This window comes from Lynx rufus, unplaced genomic scaffold, assembly GCF_022079265.1.
Source record: "Lynx rufus isolate CCGP_SWC_20201006 ecotype Redwood Valley unplaced genomic scaffold, mLynRuf1.p SCAF_18, whole genome shotgun sequence".
Taxonomy (NCBI): Eukaryota; Metazoa; Chordata; class Mammalia; order Carnivora; family Felidae; genus Lynx; species Lynx rufus.
The window spans coordinates 1,613,504-1,635,125 of record NW_025814832.1 but is presented as its reverse complement, the minus strand read 5'-3'; the positions used below and the strand labels follow the sequence as shown (position 1 = coordinate 1,635,125).

Below are 21,622 nucleotides of genomic sequence, written 5' to 3'. Positions count from 1 at the left end.
CAAAAGCTTTTTCATGGCACTAGTTCTGGAAGTGCCAACCTAAAGGCTCACAATACTACTCTAAGAATCAAAACACTCCAATACGAGACCAGACATCTTGCCTAAGAAAGCAGGCCTTCTAAAACCGAGCTCTGAACTACAGCCATGTTCAGGGGCAACGGGGGTGAGGGGAAGGTGGAGCTATGAGATGTGTGCCACCCACACACCACAGCTTTCTTTTCGCCACAGCAGTGGCAGTGGTGGTGGCAGCAGCAGTAGCTCAGGTGCACAAACTATGCAAAGGGGCACTGAAAAGCAAGACAAATGGTCTGAAGAAAATGCCACCTGCAAAACACGGTTAAAAAAAAAAATTAAGAAAGCCTTCAAACAACTGTAACAAGTTGAGCATGTGAAAGCTCGCGCTCTGGACCACCTGACCCGGGTTTCTCACAGTGAAGCTGTGCTCCTTTGCGGGCCAGTGTTTACTTTGCTGGACCCTTGATTCAATGCAGGAAAAAAAATATACACATGTACTACCCAGCCTCGTAGAGCCATGCATTCAGACGAAAGAAAATCATCATTCTCAACATATGAAAGCACCTCTAAGGAAAAAAAAAAAAAAACTAAACTAAAAACGTGGAAACATGGACACATGAGATTCAGGCAGGGGCAGCAGGCAAAGTGTCAGGCCAAAACTATGATTTCCAAGCCTAGAGAAACGAGGTTCTCACTCTGCCAGAGATCTCAGATCAATGAAAAAGCCTGGGGTTAGGGAAAATTACATGAGACAAGAAAAGTTTATTTTTAATCAACCAGTTTGATGGGCGGCATTCAGACTCTACTAGAACACAGCCTGAAGCTTGTCAGTTCACACACCGAGGAAGAATAACTTCTTGCTTTTCACCAAGTTTGGCTGCAACAGGATATTGAGGAAAGAACTGTCCCAGAGCTCTGTACGTAGGCCTCCATTCCCAGAGGTACAAATTTCATTAGGAAACAAAAGTGATACCTCCAGGTTCCTTAGGCTCACTAGTGCTAGGCTATACACAAAGAGTAAACCAGCCTGGTGGCAGGGCACATAGCTAACTAGTTTCTGGGTCAACACCAATGACAATATCATGTGAACACAAGCAAAACACTTACGCTCCTCCCTAAAAAAAGAGAAAACAAAACAACACTTATGGTCCAATGATTACGACATTTCCAAACCGTAATCAAAATCAGGCCTGTCTGGGGGGACTTGCCCGTCCTAAACAGAATCTCTGAGAAACAACTTAAAAACCTAGAATGCAATAACCCACGTTGGTGGCACTCTTAAAGCACTAATCACAAAATCAAATGCCTACAGAGGCAAGGCAGGTGACAAAAGTGGCTGTGTGTAAATCCAGGAGAGTTGGGGGGTCGGTGGCAAATTGGAGAACACAAGCCCAATTAAAAGGGGGTAGCTGCTACTTGGCTCTGGCAAACTGTTGCCAGATCTTGATTTTTTTTGTAAATTAGCTGGCAACTGATTGAAATGTTAAAACAAAACAAACAAAACCCCGACATTTGTCTCACCTGAACCATCTGATCAGCCTTAGCATCACTAAAAGTAAGATAAACAGACACTTCCTAATGCAGTGAACAATGAGGCACACAGCTCACCTGTGAACCTGAATCTAACCAAGTTTCTAGAGCTAATTCTCATTTATAGGAATATGGGGGACAGAGGGAAAGGCTGAATGATACCACAAGGAGACAGACAAATTGAGAGTGTGGGAATTCTATAACACAACTAACCTGCTTCTTTAACAAGCTTATAACATGAAGAACATCTTTCAAAGGGAAGGCAGAATTGTTCTTGATTAAAAGAAACTTAGAAGACGAGACAATCAAACATAACATGTAGGTCTTGATTTCAACAAACCAAATCTAAGAAGCCATTTGATAGATAATGTGGGAAATGAAGTTATGGATCAGATACAGAATGCCACAGACAGACATGGCAATGGCACCGTGGTATATTAAAAAAGTCCTTTAAAAGCCTTTTTTTTTTCTCTTTATTTTAGAAATAGAGAGAGAGAGGAGAGGGGCAGGAGAAGGAGAGAGAGCAAGCTCCACACTCAACGCGGAGCCTGACACTGGGCTTGATCCCACGACCCTGGGATCATGACCTGAGCCAAAATCAAGAGCCAGATGCTCAATCAACTGAGCCACCCAGGTGCCCCCAAAAAAGTCCATTATTTTTTACAAGGAGTGTACATAAGTGAAATATGTAGGGATGCAGTGATGTGACATCTAGGGTTTGTTTTAAAATACTTCAACCGAGGCAGGGGGAGGGGCGGAGCATGCAGGTGGGAAAGCTAAAACAAATGTGGGAAAGTCTTGATAATTGTTGAATACCAGTGACAATATGGGGATTCATTTTATTATTTTGTCTTGTGTGTATTTGAAATTTGTCATCATTAAATAAAACTCTTCACATCAAACAAAACAGGTCTGCATTTAGACAGCCAGTTTGTGAATTATTAAGCTTCACTGTTCGCTTTAATTAGAAACAGTAAAAAAGGCAAAAATAAACCTAACAGCTTAAAAGATCATAACAAAAATGTAAGTATGTAAATAAGAACTACCACCAACAATACATGAGAAGTTACCACATGCTACTCCTTGTGCTTCACATGCATTATCTCATTTAGTCTATCAGTATCACCGTCTTACAGATGAAGAAACTGCAGCTCATGCCCGAAGCCTCACTGCTGACAACTGATAAAACTAGGACTTGAACTTAGGACTTCCCAAAGCCCAAGCTGTTAACCTCTGCACTATCCTGCCTCTGACATATCAGATGCTGGACAAAATTAATGAAATCTATCAGGCTGCCAGCCTCTAAGAGAGATACAAGGACTTGTAGGCAAGCACTCATGGAAGGATTTCCCAAGTCCAACAGTAATATGAAGGGGGAAAAACAACCAAAGGTGAATAACAGTATGTACGACATGCCACTAATAATGTAAGAAAAGGGAGAGAACCATGTTTATATGTACACACACACACACACACACACGTTTTACCTATTTAAAAATATTGCTTTAAAATATTTGAAAAGGCAATCATTCCTCTGCTAGATCTTTTTATCTCTATTCCCACTGACCTAGAAGCCACCCCCAACACCACAACCTAGAAACTTTTCCAACTAGAACCCAGCTTTTCAAACAAAGTCACAAAGGTTCTATGCCCACAGGGCCTCAAATTAGCCCTCATGCCCCAATTTATTACCAGTTCAAGATGCTTCCTCATGAAACGGACCCTTTTATACTCAATCTTTCAAAACTAGAATGAGTCCTATTAGATGTCTAATCTTTCTTGAACTTGTTCTTCTTTATTGATGTAGCTTGAGAAGTTCCTCTTTACACAGGAAAGGGAGAACATTATGGTGTCACTCACTGTGCTACTTGGATAAATAGCAAGATACAGGTATCTGTGTTTGACTTCTGAAATTAGAATACCACTTTTCCAACCCAGTTCTGAGTTGATAATTAGGCATGGATTTTTCTCTTTTGACTCCCCAGGTTAATGGGTGTTAGACATTTCCAATCTATGTGCTATGCCCTATATAAACATGCAGGAGGGGCGCCTGGGTGGCTCAGTCGGTTGAGCGTCTGACTTCTGCTCAGGTCATGCTCTCACAGTTCGTGGGTTTGAGCCCTGTGTCAGGCTCTATGCTGACAGCTCAGAGCCTGAAGCCTGCATCGGATTCTGTGTCTCCCTCTCTCCCTGCACCCCCACCCTCTGCTCACGCTCCGTCTCTCTCCCTCTCTCAAAAATAAATAAACATTAAACATGCAGGAAAAGCAAACCCTAAGATGTTAGTAGTGGTCAACACTAGATGGTACAAACACATTGTTTGTCTGCACTTTCAAATTTTTTACAGTAAGGATGTGTTGGCTTTGTAACTTTTTAAAGGCAATAAAAATACCAAAATGAAAAGAAAAAGAGGTTTGCCCTACTTAAAGCCATTGGCAATTTCTTCCAACAACCAAGACGCAAAGAAACATCACTAGTATCTTCTGCATGTTTGAGTTCACAATGCCTAAAGCACCGTCTAAAAGAGTAGCCCTCAAATTTTAATCAATAAACTGCAGGACAAAAAATTCAGTCAATTTCCATCCTACCTAATTTAGTGAAACAGTACTGCTTTTGTTGAATTAACAACACAGACATGACAAGTAAACAATGAGAAATTCCAGAAACAAATTATTTCCGGCATCCAGAAGCACATTATTTGGGCCCAGCCCACTGACCACTACCCATACATACCACAGCACCAAACAATAAAGTGTTCTTGCAGAAGGCTCAGTCTCTCTCCTACCCCAATTTCCTCACATGATCCTCCAAATTACCGTATGTTTAGATACCTGCAAACCCTCTGCTGTGCCACACCTCCTCTGCCTTTGCCCATGCTGTCTCTTCTACTTGGAACACTCTCTTCTCATCTGGCCTAGTTAACTTTTCCAAGAAGTCTTCCAAAGTGACTCCCCTTTTCCTCACTACAACCCATGCTTCCACCTGGACTGAACCAAGTAACCCTTCCCCATGCTTCGACGGTACCCAACGCACACCTCCCTCATGACACTTACCACAATATACTTGGTCATCATTATTTGTAGACTTCATATTTGTGAATTCAGCTACTTGCTAAAACTTATTAGTAACACCAAAATCAATCCCCATGGTGTTTCCGCACATACTCGTGGACACACACAGAGTGGCAAAAAATTCAAGTTCCCTGATACACCTGTTCCCAGCTGAGGTCCAAACAAGGTGACTCTCTGCCTTTTTGTTCAAGTTCTCATACTTTAAACAAGGGCCCTTTTCATAGTCTATTAGTGCCATGCCTTTCACATTTGTGTGCTTTTTGTTGGTGATTTCACTGTTTAAAATGGCCTCCAAGCATAGTGCTTGGAATGCTGTCTAGTGTTCCTAAGTGCAAGAAGGTTGGGATGTGCCTTACAGAGAAAATGTGTGTATTTGTTCAGGCACAAGTTATAGTGCTGCCGGCCAGGAGTCACCAATATATATTAAATAAAGTGACTTTAAACAGAAACCTACATAAAACAAGATTACGTACTAATCACCTGATGAAATTCTTATAACCAGAGGCTCACAGAAACCTAATCCTGTTTTTCCTTTAGAAGCAATGGTTCAGTATTCACTAATTCAGTGTCTGTGGTGACTTTATAGCACATAACTACCGCAAATGACAATAACCAACTGTATGCTGAAACATTCTGTTTACATAGCCATTACTTCCAGCAGATCAGAAGCTGGCAAACGAGGCCCACAGGCCAAAGGCAGGCTGCCACCAGTCTTTGTAAATAAAGTTTTACTGGAACACAGCCATGCTCATTCAGTTAGGTACCGTCTATGGCTATTTTAGCACTACAACTGCAGAGGTGAGTAGTTGTAAAAGAGACCATAGGACCTGTAAAGCCTCAAATATTGACTATATGGTCTTTTACAGGAAAGGCTTGCTGACCCATGCACTAGACTGTAAACTCTTTGAGGTAGCAACAATGTTGTATTCATCTTTACAACCCTAGAACAGAGGCACAATAGGACAGGTAAACTAACCTTTAGTCTGGTTAAACACTGGACCCAGAAGGCAGCTGTCTACTCCAAAATCTCAAGAATAACTGCAGTAAATTCTGGACTGGACATGAACAAGTCCTGGGGAGGTGGGGGGGGGGGGAACTATGCAAAGAAATAAAATAAATATTGGAATGTGACAGAAGGAACAGGAACAAAAGGAAAAAAAACAAGGCAAACAATATCATTTGGTGGATGAAATAGGATATGAGATTCAAATAAGGAAAGGCCAAATGATTGCTATTAGGAGCTACTGAAGTACAGTCCAGACTGAACCCCAAAACCATTTTGAAGGGCCAAAAGGAAGGAAGGCTTGTCAAGAGTTTGGCCAAATACACAATGACATTTCATTACCTAAAGCCATTTTCCACACATGGCACCAAACAAGTTATACAGTAACCACAGTCAGCTGGGAAAAGGAAATCAAATCATGCCAAAACATGAGAACTCAATGAAGTTGGAGAGACAAACATCTGTTAACGACTCCCATTCTCACTTGCTCATTCTTCCCCAGTCAACAGACACAAGTTACACTGGATTCAAGACACAAACAGAGCAGTTCCCTGGCCTTTCAGTGTGAAAACGGTCTCTGATCCTATAATCTCCTTAATTAACTGTCTGCAACAACTTGTTTGCTAAGCAGTACCTTTTTCTGATTTCCAAAGGGACCTGAGGCATAGCAGAAGGCACACCCGCTAAATAAAGAATGCTTGGGACCCTTGTGACACCGAATTTGAGTAGCCTAGCTGTCAGGGGTAGAGTTTAAATAGAAGTCTCAATTAGTTTAAAAAGATGCCATTTACAGTTGAGGTTGGCAGTCCCTCCCCAGGTAGCATGTTCAACCCAAACCACATCTCAAGGCTAAAAACCAACAACCCACAAGCTAACCTCCTGCAGCCACTCCGAGAGAGATCCAAAACCTGTGCTTGGCAGAGAGAGAACAAACTAGTGGGGACTCTACTATCATTACTAACAACTACTTGAAACTACAAACTTTCTGTTTCTTATTCATGGATGTAAATTTTAGTAGTTTGTGCTAGAAATGGGAATTGTCAAAGGAGTAATTCTTAGTAAGGCTAATCATCCAAAAAAGACAACTAAAATGAACAAGCAATGCTCAGCAAATATTTAAATTACATAGATAAGTTAAGCAAATGACACATACCTTCATAATGAAATATTCAGCCACACTAAGAACATACTAAGAAAAGATACTCTTGGACAAGTAGAAATAGAGTCTGTTTTGCTATAATCCTTGTTTTGAAAATATATGTTTGTTCCATTGTGATAAATATATTAGGGAACATTTTGAGTAGAACACATATTTTGCATCTCCTTATGTATGATTCTGTTCATGAGAAACACTGGGTGAACATAGGAAACTGCACTCAGCTGAACCCAGCTACACAGGAATATAAAACACACACACACACACACACACACACACACACACGCTCACACGCTCACTCGCTCACTCGCTCACTCGCTCTCTCTCTCTCCAAATATCTACCAGCTACTGCAGTTCACCATGTGAATTCACAGACGCTAAACCTACCCACACGTGATGTTATACCTACTCGTACAATTCCAAATAACCTTCCCTCCATCACTTCACAAGAATCCACAAGCTATCATCCTTCTCTTTAAAAAAGAGTGTAACAGGGGGCACCCAGGTGGCTCAGTTGGTTAAGCATGCATCTTCAGCGCAGGTCTCACAGTTTGTAAGTTCGAGCCCCGTATCGGGTGAGCTTGAGCCCCGCTTCAGGATTCCCTCTCTGCCTCTCACTCACTCGCGCACTCTCTCTCTCTCTCACCAAAAAAAAAAAAAAGTGGAACGGGAAGCTTTAGTCCTTCTGAAGCCCATTTCTGTAGGCAAAGTTCATTTCTTTTTCAAAATAGTATTTTTGTACTTCTAAATTTTTTCTAATGTTTATTTATTATTTTGAGACAGACACAGAGCATGAGTGGGGGAGGGGCAGAGAGAGAAGGAGACACAGAATCCGAAGCAGGGTCCAAGGCTCCAACTGGTCAGCACAGAGCCTGACGTGGGGCTCGAACCCACGGACTGTGGACCACGAGATCATGACCTGAGCCGAAGTCTGATGCTCAACTGACTGAGCCACGCAGGCACCCTAGTATCTTTTTATTTCTTAATCAATGGATAATGTATAAAATTGCACAACTGACTTATTAGGTTCATATCTTTTTTTTAATACATCACTGAGAAAGTTTTTGAGTATTGTGCCCCATCCCCATCTTCCCCATAAGCTCTGTGGTTTTTACTGTGTGATTTTACATAGTACAGGGAATTTTAAGAAGTATGTTACATTATAACATTATAACAGAACCGACTGTATGTCCAGCTGATAATTTAAAAAACCAAACTATAGATTAGTATATACAGATATCCCTTGCTTTTCAAAAGTTCATGCTGTATCATTTTATTTTTACGAAAGACCTACAATAGTACCACTTTTGCTAACTGAAAGAAATCCAAAGGGGATTTTGGCTTTTATAAAAAAGCTGAAAAGCAAAACTAGCATTCAGCATTTGTTTTCAGAGGCAGCGCGTACCTCGAGTGGCACCACCAAGCTCCTTCTCTGGGAACTACACTCGTCACCTCAGCATCAGGCCACCAGAGCTCTGAACTGTGTCTGCAAGCATCTGTGCTTTGTCTGATCTATTCTGTGCATCCATTAGCAAGATGTGTCTTATGGTATCAGAACAGCCTAAAAGAGGGTATTTTGGGGGTCTGGGAACGTCGAAAAAATTTTCCATACAAATTAATGGCAACGGTTTCTTTGCTTTATGCCATTTCGGCTTACAAAACATTTCATAGTAATGCTCTATTTTCAGATAGCAGGGGACATGTGCATAGGGTAATCCCATTTTTGTTAAAAATATATTCCATGTGTCTACAGGTACGTGTGTACGTGTACACACTTACAAATGCTTGGAAAAAAGGTCTGGAAGGGCCTCCATCAAATAGTTAATAGTGGTGTCTCTGAAGGCAAGAATACAAGGGACTCTCATTTTAAACTTCATGGACACTGATTTAGATATAGTGCTATCCATATTGGTATTACTTCTGCAATTAAAAAAAAAATCCTCCTTAAAAAAAATAAATCTGTTCTAAGAGAAGTACTGAAAAGAAGATCATCACACAATCTGATTATGTCCCAGCTTAAAATCCTACTGCTTAAAATCCTTAATACCTGATATCCAAATTCCTCAGTATTTATGAAGGATCTGCTCCCCTCTACCATCTCCAGCCTCATTCCTCAGTTTCTTCCATCATTTATATATTCAAGTAAGATTTATTTAAATTCCTGTAAATGTGGGCACTGGGGATAAAGTAAGTGAACAACTAGATACGGACCTCTCACAGAGCCATGAATCCAGCAAGGGAAAGATTTTAACCAACAACAACAAAACTGTACCCAAAAGTACTTAATTAAAAATGTGGTTACAAAGGGGTAACATCCAGGCTCAGGGATCAGAAAAAGCTTCCCTGGAAAAGGGAAATGATATTTAGACTGATAATTTAAGGATAAGAATGGGACTGATAGAGAAGAGCACTGCAGAAAGAGAGAATGTGTGATAGCCAAGGGTCAGAAAAGAACTTGGGCCCTTCACGAAGAAACCGGTACAAGAGGGCTGGGGGTGGGAGGGCGGAAGAGAAGTATGGTGAGAAGGTATGGTCAGAAGTTGCAGGGGCCAAATCATGTGGGGCCCAGTATACTACAGTACAGATTTTGGACATGACTCTGAGAGCAAACAGGAACAACTGAAGACTTTCAATCAAAAATGTGTATCTGGAAGCTCACTTAGGTTACTATCTAAAAAAAGGCCTGGGGTGCCTGGTGGCTCATTCAGTTAAGCGTCCAACTCTTGATTTTGGCTCAGGTCATGATCTCATGGTCCATGGGATCAAGTCTCGCACTCACAGCGCAGAGCCTGCTTGGAATTCTCTCTCTCTCCTATCTCTCTGCCCCTGACTCTTGCTTGCACACACACATATGCACTCACTCAAAATAAATAAATACACATTAAAAAATAGTAAAATAAGGGGTACCTGGCTGGCTCAGTAGGTTAAATGTCCGACTGTTGGTTTCAGCTCAGGTCATAATCTAATAGTTCATGGGTTTGAGCCCTACACTGGGCTCTCCTCTGACAGCGCAGAGCCTGCTTGGGATTCTCTCTCTCTCCTCTCTCTCTCTCTCTCTCTCTGTCTCCCTGCCTCTCCCTTGCTCGCTCTCAAAAAAAAAAAAAATTCTAAAAAAAATTTTTTTAATTAAAAAATAGTAATAAAAGAAAAAAAGAAAAAGAAATGTCAAAGGAGGACCAAGAATAAATGTGAAAAGACCATTAGGAACTTTTTCAAATGTCTGTGGATTACCGATGAGAACTTGGACTAGGATGATGGTAGTGGAAATCGAGAAAAGTATATATATAGTATAGCCTCCGGCCATACTGCAGTTCCCAAGCCTCAGGTCTCAGAGAGGAAATGCCCTTACATCATCCTTCAGCTGCAAAATGCCTAACCCTTCCGAAACCCTGCCCAAATTAGGTGCGCTGGCCCTGTTCTTCTGTAGCCTCTCATGCTCCCCTTTATCATAGCACTTGCCACACTGCACTATAATCACATATGTATGTTTTTGTCTTCCCCACATGACTGAGTGCTCCCTGAGGTCAAAGATCATTTTTGGTTGTTTTTGGTTGTTTTAATCTCTATCTGTACCCCCAATGCCTAATCACTCAAATGTCTGTGACTAAATCCCCACTTCTTGTCAACTATAGGTTCCAAGGAATGGAGAGAACAAGCCAAGTTCTTGGGGCCTTCTCTAAAAAAGAAAATATGGGAAGCAGACTTAGGGTTTGAGAAAGCAGGTGAAAAAGGAAGGGAGGTTTCCTGGCTGGATAAATGAAGAGCTATGAAACTGCAGACTTCTTCCCCTGGTGCTGGCAGTCTCAAACTAAAAGCCCAACCTCACAGATGTAAATTTAAGAGAAATTAAGGAAAGTAATTACCCAAGAATAAGTAAGCTGAAAATACATAAACAACATGAATAGTTACGAAAGAAATGACCACTTCACTCCGCTTATATCTTTAATCATTTGAAATTTCTACTAAACTTACATTCATATATTAGTAAAATTAAAAATAAAATAATTAATAAAACTTAATACACCTAATGACAGCCCATAAACTGAAAATGCCTTCTCTGAGATGCAAACAAGAATAAAAACATAAATGGGGTGCCTGGGTAGCTGAGTTGGTTGAGCGTCTGACTTCGGCTCAGGGCATGATCTCCCGGTTCGTGAGTTCGAGCCCCACATCGGGCTCTGTGCTGACAGCTCAGAGCCTGGAGCCTGCTTCAGATTCTGTGTCCCCCTCTCTCTCCGCCCCACCCCTGCTTGTGCTCTGTCTCTCTCTGTCTTTCAAACCTGAATAAACATTAAAAAAAAAAAAAGAATAAAAACATAAACTTATAAACACAGTACTTAAAAATCAATGAGGCACAATGGGAGAGTGAGATCTATAGAGTATTAGTTACAACCTTAACCTTTACAAAGGATACTCCCCAACCTTGAGGCCAAGGTCAAAGAAAGCCATAAAATGCTTTCTCAAATTGCTGTTGCTGCTTTCATTTTATTTATTTATTTATTTAAACGTTTATTATTTTTTTAGAGAGAGATACAGCACAAGCAGGGGAGGGGCAGAGAGAGAGGGAGACACAGAATCTAAAGCAGGCTCCAGGTTCCAGACTCTGAGCTGTCAGCACAGAGCCCGACAAAGGGCTCGAACCCAGAAACTGTGAGATCGTGACCTGAGCCAAAGTGGGATGCTTAACCAGACAGCCACCCAGGCACCCCCCTGCTTTCATTTTAAAGACAGACAGTGGAGCTAATCCAATAGAATGACTCCTCTCTTATTCATACAGGCTTCCAATTTGGGGCTGCAATATCCAAACTAGAAAAGGGCAACAGTGAGACAGTCTACCTTCAGTCTCCCCTGAAGCACCCCATGCAAATCATGGCACATAGCAAACTGGAAGTTTCATTCATAAGCAATGTCTACTTTCCAAGTCATGCAGAAAAGAGCTAAAGAAGGACATAAAAAGAGAAAATGGCAATTTTAAATTAAACCACAAAGAAGTCCTCCTATTCTACTACTTTTGATTCATTCTTAGCAGACAACAATGTCTCCAACTTCAAAGAGAAAAAAGTAAACATCTTTCTCCTCTAATACCCACAAACTTACCTGATCCCCAATTACCTGCCCCCATCTCCCTCAAGTGTCAGAAGGATCTCTCACCTTCAGTCAGGCTAATCTCTGCACTTGTGCTCCAGATTCTACTCCCTTCCAATCCTCTGCAAGGACGTCTCCCTGCCATCTATGTCCTTACTCTCTTAGACCTTCAGCCTATTTATCACTGTTTTCTCCTCAAGTGACTAAATCTACTCTCATGACTTCAATTCCATCTATAAGGGGATGCCTTCAAATATCTTCATCTCTAACTTAGAACACTCTCCCCACTTTTGATATGCTAGCCTTTAAATCTCTTTTCAATGTCCTACAGAAATTCCAGCATGTCCAAAACTAAACTCACTGTTTTTCTCCTAAAACCAATTCTACCTCTATTCCCTATCTCAAGGAATAGACCAGTACTCACCCGGTTTCCAAGCCAGAAACACCTAAATAGGTATTACTTTTGACTTCCTCTTGTCCTTCAGCTCCCCATGTCCAATCAGGTCCTTTGGATTCTACCTCATTAATATATATCGTATATCTGTTCACTTCTCCCCATCTCCAGAGCTATTTCCTGGTTCAGATCTTTTTCACATCTTACTTGGATTATTGTAGCAAACTCTCATTCTTATTTCTAAGAAGTGATTTGTCAGATACACATTTTAGAGATATAACTCTGGCTGCTTTGTGAAAAGTTTGGAGAAGGGTAAGATTAGAAGGATAGATAGGAGAAGGGTAAGATCACACCATCATTCACTCCACTATGAATTTTACTCTCAAGGCACAATGAACCAGCCATTTGCAGTTTTCCAACTATGTGCTCTCTCTAGCTTCACAAAATCACAACAGAATTCGAAAGCATCATATTGGTGACTCCAAAGCCAAAGCAGCAAAAAATTCTCATCCTATACTAAGTAAATCTTCCTCTAGAAAAACTAGTTTTACTAAATTCTACAGTGCCACATAGTGGTGAGAGAGGGAAGCATATAATAAAGTGAAAGAAGTGTAGCTGGAAGTGAGAGATGACATCAGAGAGCCTGAAGTGATTTACCTTCCCTGTGATTAATGGTAAGTGTCTGTGCACTGATTCCCAGTTGCATGTACTGGGGCACCCATGTTTACTTAGTTAGTCTTGCCCATTAGATCACCCTCAGCAACTTACATCACTTGGGCTCAGGCTGCCCAGCCCATTCTCCTGCTCAGAATCCTTCCCAGATTCAGTGCCCTGGGAGGACCGAGGATGTGATGGGTGGATCCAGATCTCTAAGCGAGTGGTGTCATCTCCAACATGCCGGAAAGTAGACTTCTTTCCTTTCCGCCATTGGTCAGGGCTCAGTTCCAACTCCTCATGTTGCTTTTTTTCCATCTGTTCTGCCTGTACAATGTACAAACACATAAGCTCAGACTCTCCTGGAATTCAGCTAATAAAAAGAGGTGCTCACCTCACCTGAGTTTGTTGCCCAGGGGCTATAAAAAGTAAAGACTTTGCTATAGTCCCAAAGTAGCAAAGTATCATCTGCTTTGTCTCATAGGCGTTGTTAATTCCATAAACAAGATGCACACCCAAGGGCCCTGGAGAACTTTCCTAAACATGAGTTTGGTTCTGCATAGAGGCTGACTGACTCCATCAGCACAGCCCAATGGGACCCCCTGAGGCCATCATAAGTCATTCCCCTGAGGACACAGAGGCACTAAGAGAAACACATTCTGTTAGGAAAGAATGAGTCTGCCTGCATCCCCACTCACCTTTCGTTTGGTCTCTTCAAACAAGCTCATGAGACTCTCCTTGGCAGTCAGGATAGGGTTGCTGGCAGCTAAACTGCGCATATAGTAATAGACAGCATCAAGCTTCCTCCTCTGCAGAAAGGGGCCAAAGACATCGAGTTAACCAATTCTTTTTCTGACTCCAGCCCGAGTCAGCTGACCTAGAAAATTACTATCTCTCCCAGGCTGTGAGGAATTCCAATAAGAAAATCAGAATGCTATCCACGGAAGAAGCCATGGCAACTACATCAGAGAGCTCTTCTTGCACAGTACTGTATCTTATGAGCCAAGTGCTCACAAGGGGGAGAAAAAGAATGAAGAGCCTCATGAAATATAAAATCCAGTTACCTTTCGGTTTTAGAAAAATACAAGGTTCAGCTCACTAATTAGTATTTTAAAAATTATAAACAATGGCAACATCACTGATTAAATATAGTGAGACAAGTGACCATCACTTTATAGATTTTACCTCTAAGCCTAAGGACACTGCCCCACAGGCATTATTATTCCCATTTTAGAAATGAGGAAAAGGAAGCTCAAAGAGATTGCTGTCCAACAACCTAAGTTGTCCAACAAGGTCTCCAAGCCAAATCCCGGGTAAGCCAATATATGAACCTTGGACTGTCTGGTTCCTACGTTCACGTTTTCACTATACCACACTGACTCTACTGAGGAAGGGAAATACAAACTACTATCCAATGAATTCAGCAAATAAATACTTCAAGTCAGTTTTACAACCAGTTAATGAGGAAAAGAAGTAAAACAGAGAGGCCAGAAAGGAGAAAAAAAAAGAAAACACTGAAATAAAGGGAGAAGGAATGTCAAAAACCCTTTCTCTCTTCAAGTTCATATACACTTTTCCCCTTTTTTCTGTCTCAAAATGCATCTAGAATACTAACTTCTCTCTCTCCCCAGTAACTCATTCCTCAAAACTTCCATTTTAAACAAACAAACAAACAACAATAACAAAAAACCTTACATCTTGTATTCTGCTAGCATGGTTAAAGATACACATTCTAAGGTCAACTGCCTGAGTTTGAACTGGTCCTGCCATTTATTAGGTATAACTCAAAAGAAATCAACCTAGAGGTTTCCTTATCTGTAAAATGGAGATGTTTACACACATATGGCTCCCAAAAAGATTAAAATTCTTATAATGCATACACTTTAACAGAATATCTGACATACTATTACAGTCAGTTCAATGGGGACTATTTGTTTTTTAAGATTTTATTTTTAAGTAATCTCTAGTACACCCAATGTGGGGCTCAAACTCACAACCCCTAGGTCAAGAGTTGCATGCTCTACTGACTGAGCCAGCCAGGTGCCTCCAATGGGGGCTATTTTTAGTATTATTCTATTCCATACTAATCTCAGTCTATACCACTCACTTGATTTTAGGCTGTTTTGTCAATTCTACAATGATTTTTTTCATATTTTAACATCTCTGAAATTGATTTACAATCAATATCTACCATTATATCTCATTTATAATAACTCACATATTCTTTCTTAGTGGTCCAGAAAATAACAGTGCATTTAACAATCAACGCATCACATTTCATGAAGTCTAATTTGTATCACTGTCTACACACCTCACTTGTCTTTTCAATACTTTTTTTCAGATCATATCACATATTCATCATTCAGAGTACCTAGCAAAGCACTGTGCACAAGCATGTTCTCATTGAATTCTTGAGATTCACTGAAATACTGATAGAAGACACAGAAAACTGAGAAAGTGACACTAAAAGACAAGTAGGATAAAAGACAGAAAAAGAGGGACAGAGGAAAAGAACTTGAAAGGACTACTAATTTAGGTCAGAGATTTATGAAAGAAAAATATACCAATTTAATCAGAATGGGGAAAAGCCATTGAGGGAATTCAGTAAAGCTGTAAGGCTAAGATCAATGCTCAAAAATCAATTATATTTCTATACGTTAGTAATAAACTACCTTTAAGAGAAATTAAGAAAATAATTCCACTTACAATAGCATCAAAAAGAATAACATACTTAGGAATGAATTTAATAACCAAGTGTAAACGTGTAAAACTTATATACTGAAGATTATAAAACGTGTCTGAAAGAAATTAAAGAAGACCTAAATAAATCAAAAACATCTGTGTAAATACTCCCCAAAGCAACTACACAGTCAACATAATTCTTATGAAAATCCCAATGACTCTTTTTGCAGAAATGAAAAAACTGATCCTAAAATCCATATGGAATTACAAGAAACCCCAAATAGCAAAAATAATATTGAAAAAGAAGAATAAAGGTGGAAAACTCACATATCCTGATTTCAAAACTGACCACAAAGCTACAGTAATTAAAAGAATGCTGGCGTTGCTGGCATAAGGGTGGACATATGGGTCCATGGAAGAGAACTAAGAGCCCAGAAATAAACCATGCACCAAATGATTTTGAACAAGGATTCCAAGAGTAGGCAATAAGGAAAGAACATTCAACAAATGGTACTGGAACGATTGATATCTATATGCAAAAGACTGAAGTTGGACTCTATTTCACACCAACTACAAAAATTAATGAAAAATGGATCAAAGATCTAACTACAGAAGCCATAACTATAAAAACTCCTAGAAGAAAACATAGCTTAACTCTGAATTTGATAATAGTTTCAAAGCTATGACACAAAAGCACAAGCAACAAAAGAAAAGATAAATAAATTGGACTTCATCAAAATTTAAAACTTTTGGGCATCAGAAGACATTATCAAGAAAGTGAAAAGACAGGGGCACCAGGGTGGTTCAGTTGGTTAAGCATCTGACTCTTGACTCCAGCTCAGGTCATGATCTCACAGTTTGTGAGTTTGAGCCCCGCAATGGGCTCTGCACTGTCAGTGCAGAGCTTGCTTGTGATTCTTTCTCTCCCTCTCTTTCTGCCCCTCCCTTGCTCCTCTCTAAGTTTATAAACTTAAAAAAAAATTTTTTTTTAAGAAAAAAATGGGCAAAGGATTTGAACAGACATTTCTCCAAATGGCCAGTAAGTACAGTTCAATAGCGTTAGTCATTAGGGAAATGCAAATCAAAACCACAATGAGATACTACTTCAAAATCAATAGATTTGTAGGTTAGCAACAAACTGATTCTAAAGCTAATACAGAAAAGCAGATCCAGAACAGCCTACACAATACTGACAAAGAAGAACATGGTCAGAAGACCAAACTACCTCACTTCAAGACTTACTATAAAGCTACAGTAATCAAGACAATGGTACTGCCCAAGAACAGCCAAATAGATCAATGGAATGTAATAGAAAACCCAGAAAGAGACCCACACAGTTATGGTCAGCTGATCTTTGACAGAGGAGGAAAGGCAATTCAATGAAGAAGGGATCACCTTTTCAACAAATGGAGTTGAAACAACTGGACATCCACATGCAAAACAATGGATCTTGCACAGACCTTAAAACTTTCATAACAATTAACTCAAAATGGATCACAGAACCTAGATGTAAAATGCAAAACTACACAACTCCTAGAAGATAACACAGGAGAAAATCTAGGTAACCTTGGGTTTGGTGAAGAGTTCTTAGATATTAAACCATAAGCACAATCCACAAAAGAAAAAGTTGATAAGATGGATTTCATTAAAATTAAAAATCTTATTCTGTGCTGAGAAAATGAAAAGATATGGGGCACCTGGGTGGCTCAGTCAGTTAAGCGTCCAGCTCTTGGTTTCACCTCAAGTCATGATCTCATGGTTTGTGAGTTCAAGCCCCACGTCAGGCTCCATGCTGACAGTGCAGAGCCTGCTTGGGATTCTTTCTCTCTCTCTCTCTCTTTCTCTCTCTCTCTCTCTGTCCCTCCCCCGCTCACTCTCCCCGTCTCTCTCTCAAAAATAAATAAATAAACTTAAAAAAATTTTTTTAATTAAAAAATAAAAAGAAAGAAAATGAAAAGATAAACCACACACAGAGAAAACATTCGCAAAACACGTATCTGATAAAAGAGTGGTATTCAAAATATACTCTTGGGGGCGCCTGGGTGGCTCAGTTGGTTAAGCATCTGACTTGGGCTCAGGTGATGATCTTTTGGTTCATGAGTTTGAGCCCGGCATCAGGCTCTGTGCTGACAGCTCAGAGCCTGGAGCCTGCTTTGGATTCTGTGTCTCCCTCTCTCTCTGCCCCTCCCCAACTCACGCTCTGCCTCTCTTTCTCAAGAACAAATAAACATTAAAAAAATTTCAAAATAGGGGTGCCTGTGTATCTCAGTCGGTTGAGCATCCGACTTCGGCTCAGGTCATGACCTCACAGTTTGTGGGTTCGAGCCCTGCATCAGGCTCTGTGCTGACCAGTTGCTCAGAGCCTGGAGCCTGCTTCAGATTCTGTGTCTCCTTCTCTCTCTGCCCCTCCCCTGCTCACGCTTTGTCTCACTCTGTTTCTTAAAAATAAATAAATGTAAAAAAAAAAAAAAATTAAAAATATACCCTTTAAATAATTTTTTTAATATTTATTTATTTTTGGGAGATAGAGTGGGGGAGGGGGAGAGAGAGAGGGAGACACAGAATCCGAAGCAGGCTCCAGGCTCTGAGCCTGTCAGCACAGAGCCCAACGCGGGGCTTGAACCCACAAAGCATGGGATCATGACCTGGGCTGAAGTCAAGACACTCAACCGACTGAGCCACCCAGTCACCCCGAAAATATACTCTTAAAACTTAACAGTAAGAAAAAAAACAACCCAATTTAAAAATGGGCAAAAGATCAACACACCTCACAAAGAAGATGCACACAGATGGCAAATAAGCATACGAAAAGATGCTCACATCATATATCATTAGGGAACTGCAAAGTAAAATGAGATGATAACACTACACACCCATCAGAATGACCAAAATCCAAAACACTGATAACACTAAATGCTTATGAGGATGCAGAGCAACGGGAACTCTCACCCACGGCCAGCGGGAATGCAAAATGGCACAGCCACTTCAGAAGACAATTTGGCAGTTTCTTCCAAAACTACATCCGCTCTTACCATACAATCCAGCAATCACACCCTTTGGTATTTACTCAAATGAAATGAAAACTTATGTCCACACAAAGCCCTGCACACAAACATTTACAGCATTTTTATTCATAATTGCCAAAACTCGTAAGCAACCAAGATGTCTTTCCATAGGGGAATGGATAAACCAACTGCGGTACATCCATACAATGGAGTACTATTACTCAACAATAAAAAGAAAAGAGCTATCAAGCCACAAAAATAAACCTAAATGCATATTACCAAGTGAAAGAGGCAAAGCTGAAAAGGCTACATACTGTATGGTTCCAACTATATGACATTCAAGAAAAAGCAAAACTACAGAGACAGTAAAAATTAAGATTGCTAGAGGTTCAGGGAGTGAGGGGGGATGAACAGGTGGAAGGTGGAACACAGGGTATTTTTAGGACAGTGAACTTACTCTGTATGACACTACAATGATGGATACATGTCATTACAGATTTGTTCAAATCCACAAAATGTACACAAAATATAAAAGTGAACCCTAATGTATACTATGGACTTTAGTTAGTGATAACGTATCAATGCTGTCTCATCAATTATAAACAAATATATTACACTAATGCAAGATGTTAATGACTGGGAAAATGGAGGAGGAGAGTTGAGGGAATATATAGGAACTCTGTACTTTCTGCTTACTTCTCTGCAAACCTAAAACTGACCAAAAAATTTAAAAAATAAGAAAAAAATATTAAAGAGATATCCCTTCACACTCACTAGGCTGGTCATAATCAAAAAAATGAAAAATAACAAATGTTGGTGAGAACGTGGAGGAACTGGAACCCTTGTACATTGCTGGTGGGAATGTAAAATGGTGCAGCCTCTATGAAGAAGTTTGGTGGTCCCTTAAAAAGTTAAACACAGGGGCGCCTGGGTGGCTCAGTCGGTTAAGCATCCGACTTCAGCTCAGGTCACGATCTCGTGGTCCGTGAGTTCGAGCCCCGCGTCGGGCTCTGGGCTGATGGCTCAGAGCCTGGAGCCTGCTTCCGATTCTGTGTCTCCCTCTCTCTCTGCCCCTCCCCCATTCATGCTCTGTCTCTGTCTCAAAAATAAATAAAACGTTAAAAAAAAATTAAAAAAAAAAAGTTAAACACAGAATTACCATACAACCCAGCAATTCCACTCCTAGCTTGTTTCTTTGTTTTTTTGTTTTGTTTTGTTTTTTTGTTTTTTTAGAGAGTGGGAAAGAGAGAGAGAGAGAGCACATGGGCAGGGGAAGAGCAGAAGGAAAGGGAGAAAGAGAGAATCCCAAGCAGGCTCTGCACTGTCAGCTCAACATGGGGCTCGAACCCATGAACCATGAGATCATGACCTGAGCCGAAACCAACAGTCACACGCTTAACTGACTAAGGCACCCAAGTGCTCCTCCACTCCTAGATATAGACTCAAAAGAACTGAAAACAGATATTCAAACAAATACCTGTACTTGACAAAGCACTATTCACAAAAGGTGAAAGTTGAAAACAACCAAAATGTCCACCAACTAATGAATAAGTATGGTATATCGATGCAATGAGAGTATTACTTGGCCATACAAATGAAGTGCTGAGACATCCTACAACATAAATGAACCTCAAAAACTTTATGGTAAATGAAAGAAGCCAGATATAAAAGGTCACATACTATGATTCCATTTACATGAAACATTCAATAGATAGATCCTGAGACAGAAATAAACTAATGATTGCCAGAGGCTGAGAAGTGGAAGGAATGGAGAGTAATGGGTATGGGGTTTCCTTTTGGGGTGAAGAAAATGTCTTGGAACTAGACAGAGTTGATGGTTGCACAATACTGTTAATGTACTAAAGACAATAAAAAGTGAGTGAAGATATTCAATAGATTTTGAAGGAAGTGTATCTGTAAACCACGTTATTTAATCAATAATTTCAATCCATAATTAAATAGTACGAATTTTTTGGAATCTTTTGTAGAGTAAAGGGGAATAAAAATTTTTAATTCATAAAAAAATTTTTTAATTCAAACATTGTTTATTTGGGCAATGAATTTTACAAAATTATGAAAACGCTACCTGCTACATGACATGTTAGCTACTTTACACTTAAATCTTTGATACCTACCATTGACCTTCCCCCCCTTCAATTCAACTTCCTTACTAGGGGCCATTATCAGCTCCCAAGACTCTCTGTTAGAGGTACATTTAGAGAAGTCTGGTAAGATCTAGGAAGACACAATTTGGAACTAAGTGCTTCTGCTAAGGGGGCTCCTTAGGTGGAAAGCTAAGAGGAATATCTGGGGAACAGAAGGATCTGACTACTTAAGGATAGGTGAGGACTTTAAGGAAAAGTGAAAAGGATTCTTATTTTCCTTCTGGAAATGAGTAACCTCATTCAACAGGACAGGGAAGGGAAGCAACAAGATTAAGATTCAGAGCAGAAGCCTTGGTCAAAAACAAAGAGTGGTGTTTGGCTGGGGCATGAGCACTCCCTTAGGAACTGAAGGGCGATGAAAGTGGATCAAGTACAGATTCAACCAAAGTAAGGATCACTGACAACTTACCTCTGAGAGGAACAAAAGGAAGGTGAGGATGGAAGGCAGCAAAGGATATTCTTTGGGTTTAGTGTTCAGATGAATTCCAGCTCCAGGAGCTGATACTATCAAAATCCATTCTTTCTAAGATACTGCCTGGAAATACTTCCCCTGTCCATAAGATTGCTTACCGTGTATACTGCCAGCAGAGCCAACTGGTTATAGGGGCGCCCATTCTTGGGAGCAATATGCTGGGCCTTTAGGTACCAACTGGAATAGAAAAACAGTAAAAAATGCTAGCTCCACATCAACTCTTTCCATGTCATCACTTGACAGCCCTTACTGCTTAAGACATAGCTGGAGTGTTAGATGTAACGCTGGAGTGGTAAAGCCTGGTAACAGAGACCAACAGGGACAACTGTAGGACTTCCATATGGGAGGCAGCTCAGGTGGCCCATTGCTCTTAATAGGGCTTAGCCTAAC

The 21,622-nt window shown here is 40.4% G+C and overlaps 1 protein-coding gene across 3 annotated transcripts in view; it reads right to left on the bottom strand.

Moving 5' to 3' along the window:
• The window catches only part of SMG6 (SMG6 nonsense mediated mRNA decay factor), a 229,102-nt gene that overhangs the window by 198,994 nt on the left and 8,486 nt on the right, over positions 1-21,622 (bottom strand). For all 3 annotated transcript variants that reach the window (XM_047080613.1, XM_047080612.1, XM_047080615.1), the window contains 3 exons: positions 21,331-21,409; positions 13,607-13,717; positions 13,023-13,235 (listed from right to left, as the gene is read on the bottom strand). In XM_047080613.1, the coding sequence (XP_046936569.1) occupies positions 13,023-13,235; positions 13,607-13,717; positions 21,331-21,409 (403 nt within the window). The remainder of the gene's footprint in view (positions 1-13,022; positions 13,236-13,606; positions 13,718-21,330; positions 21,410-21,622) is intronic.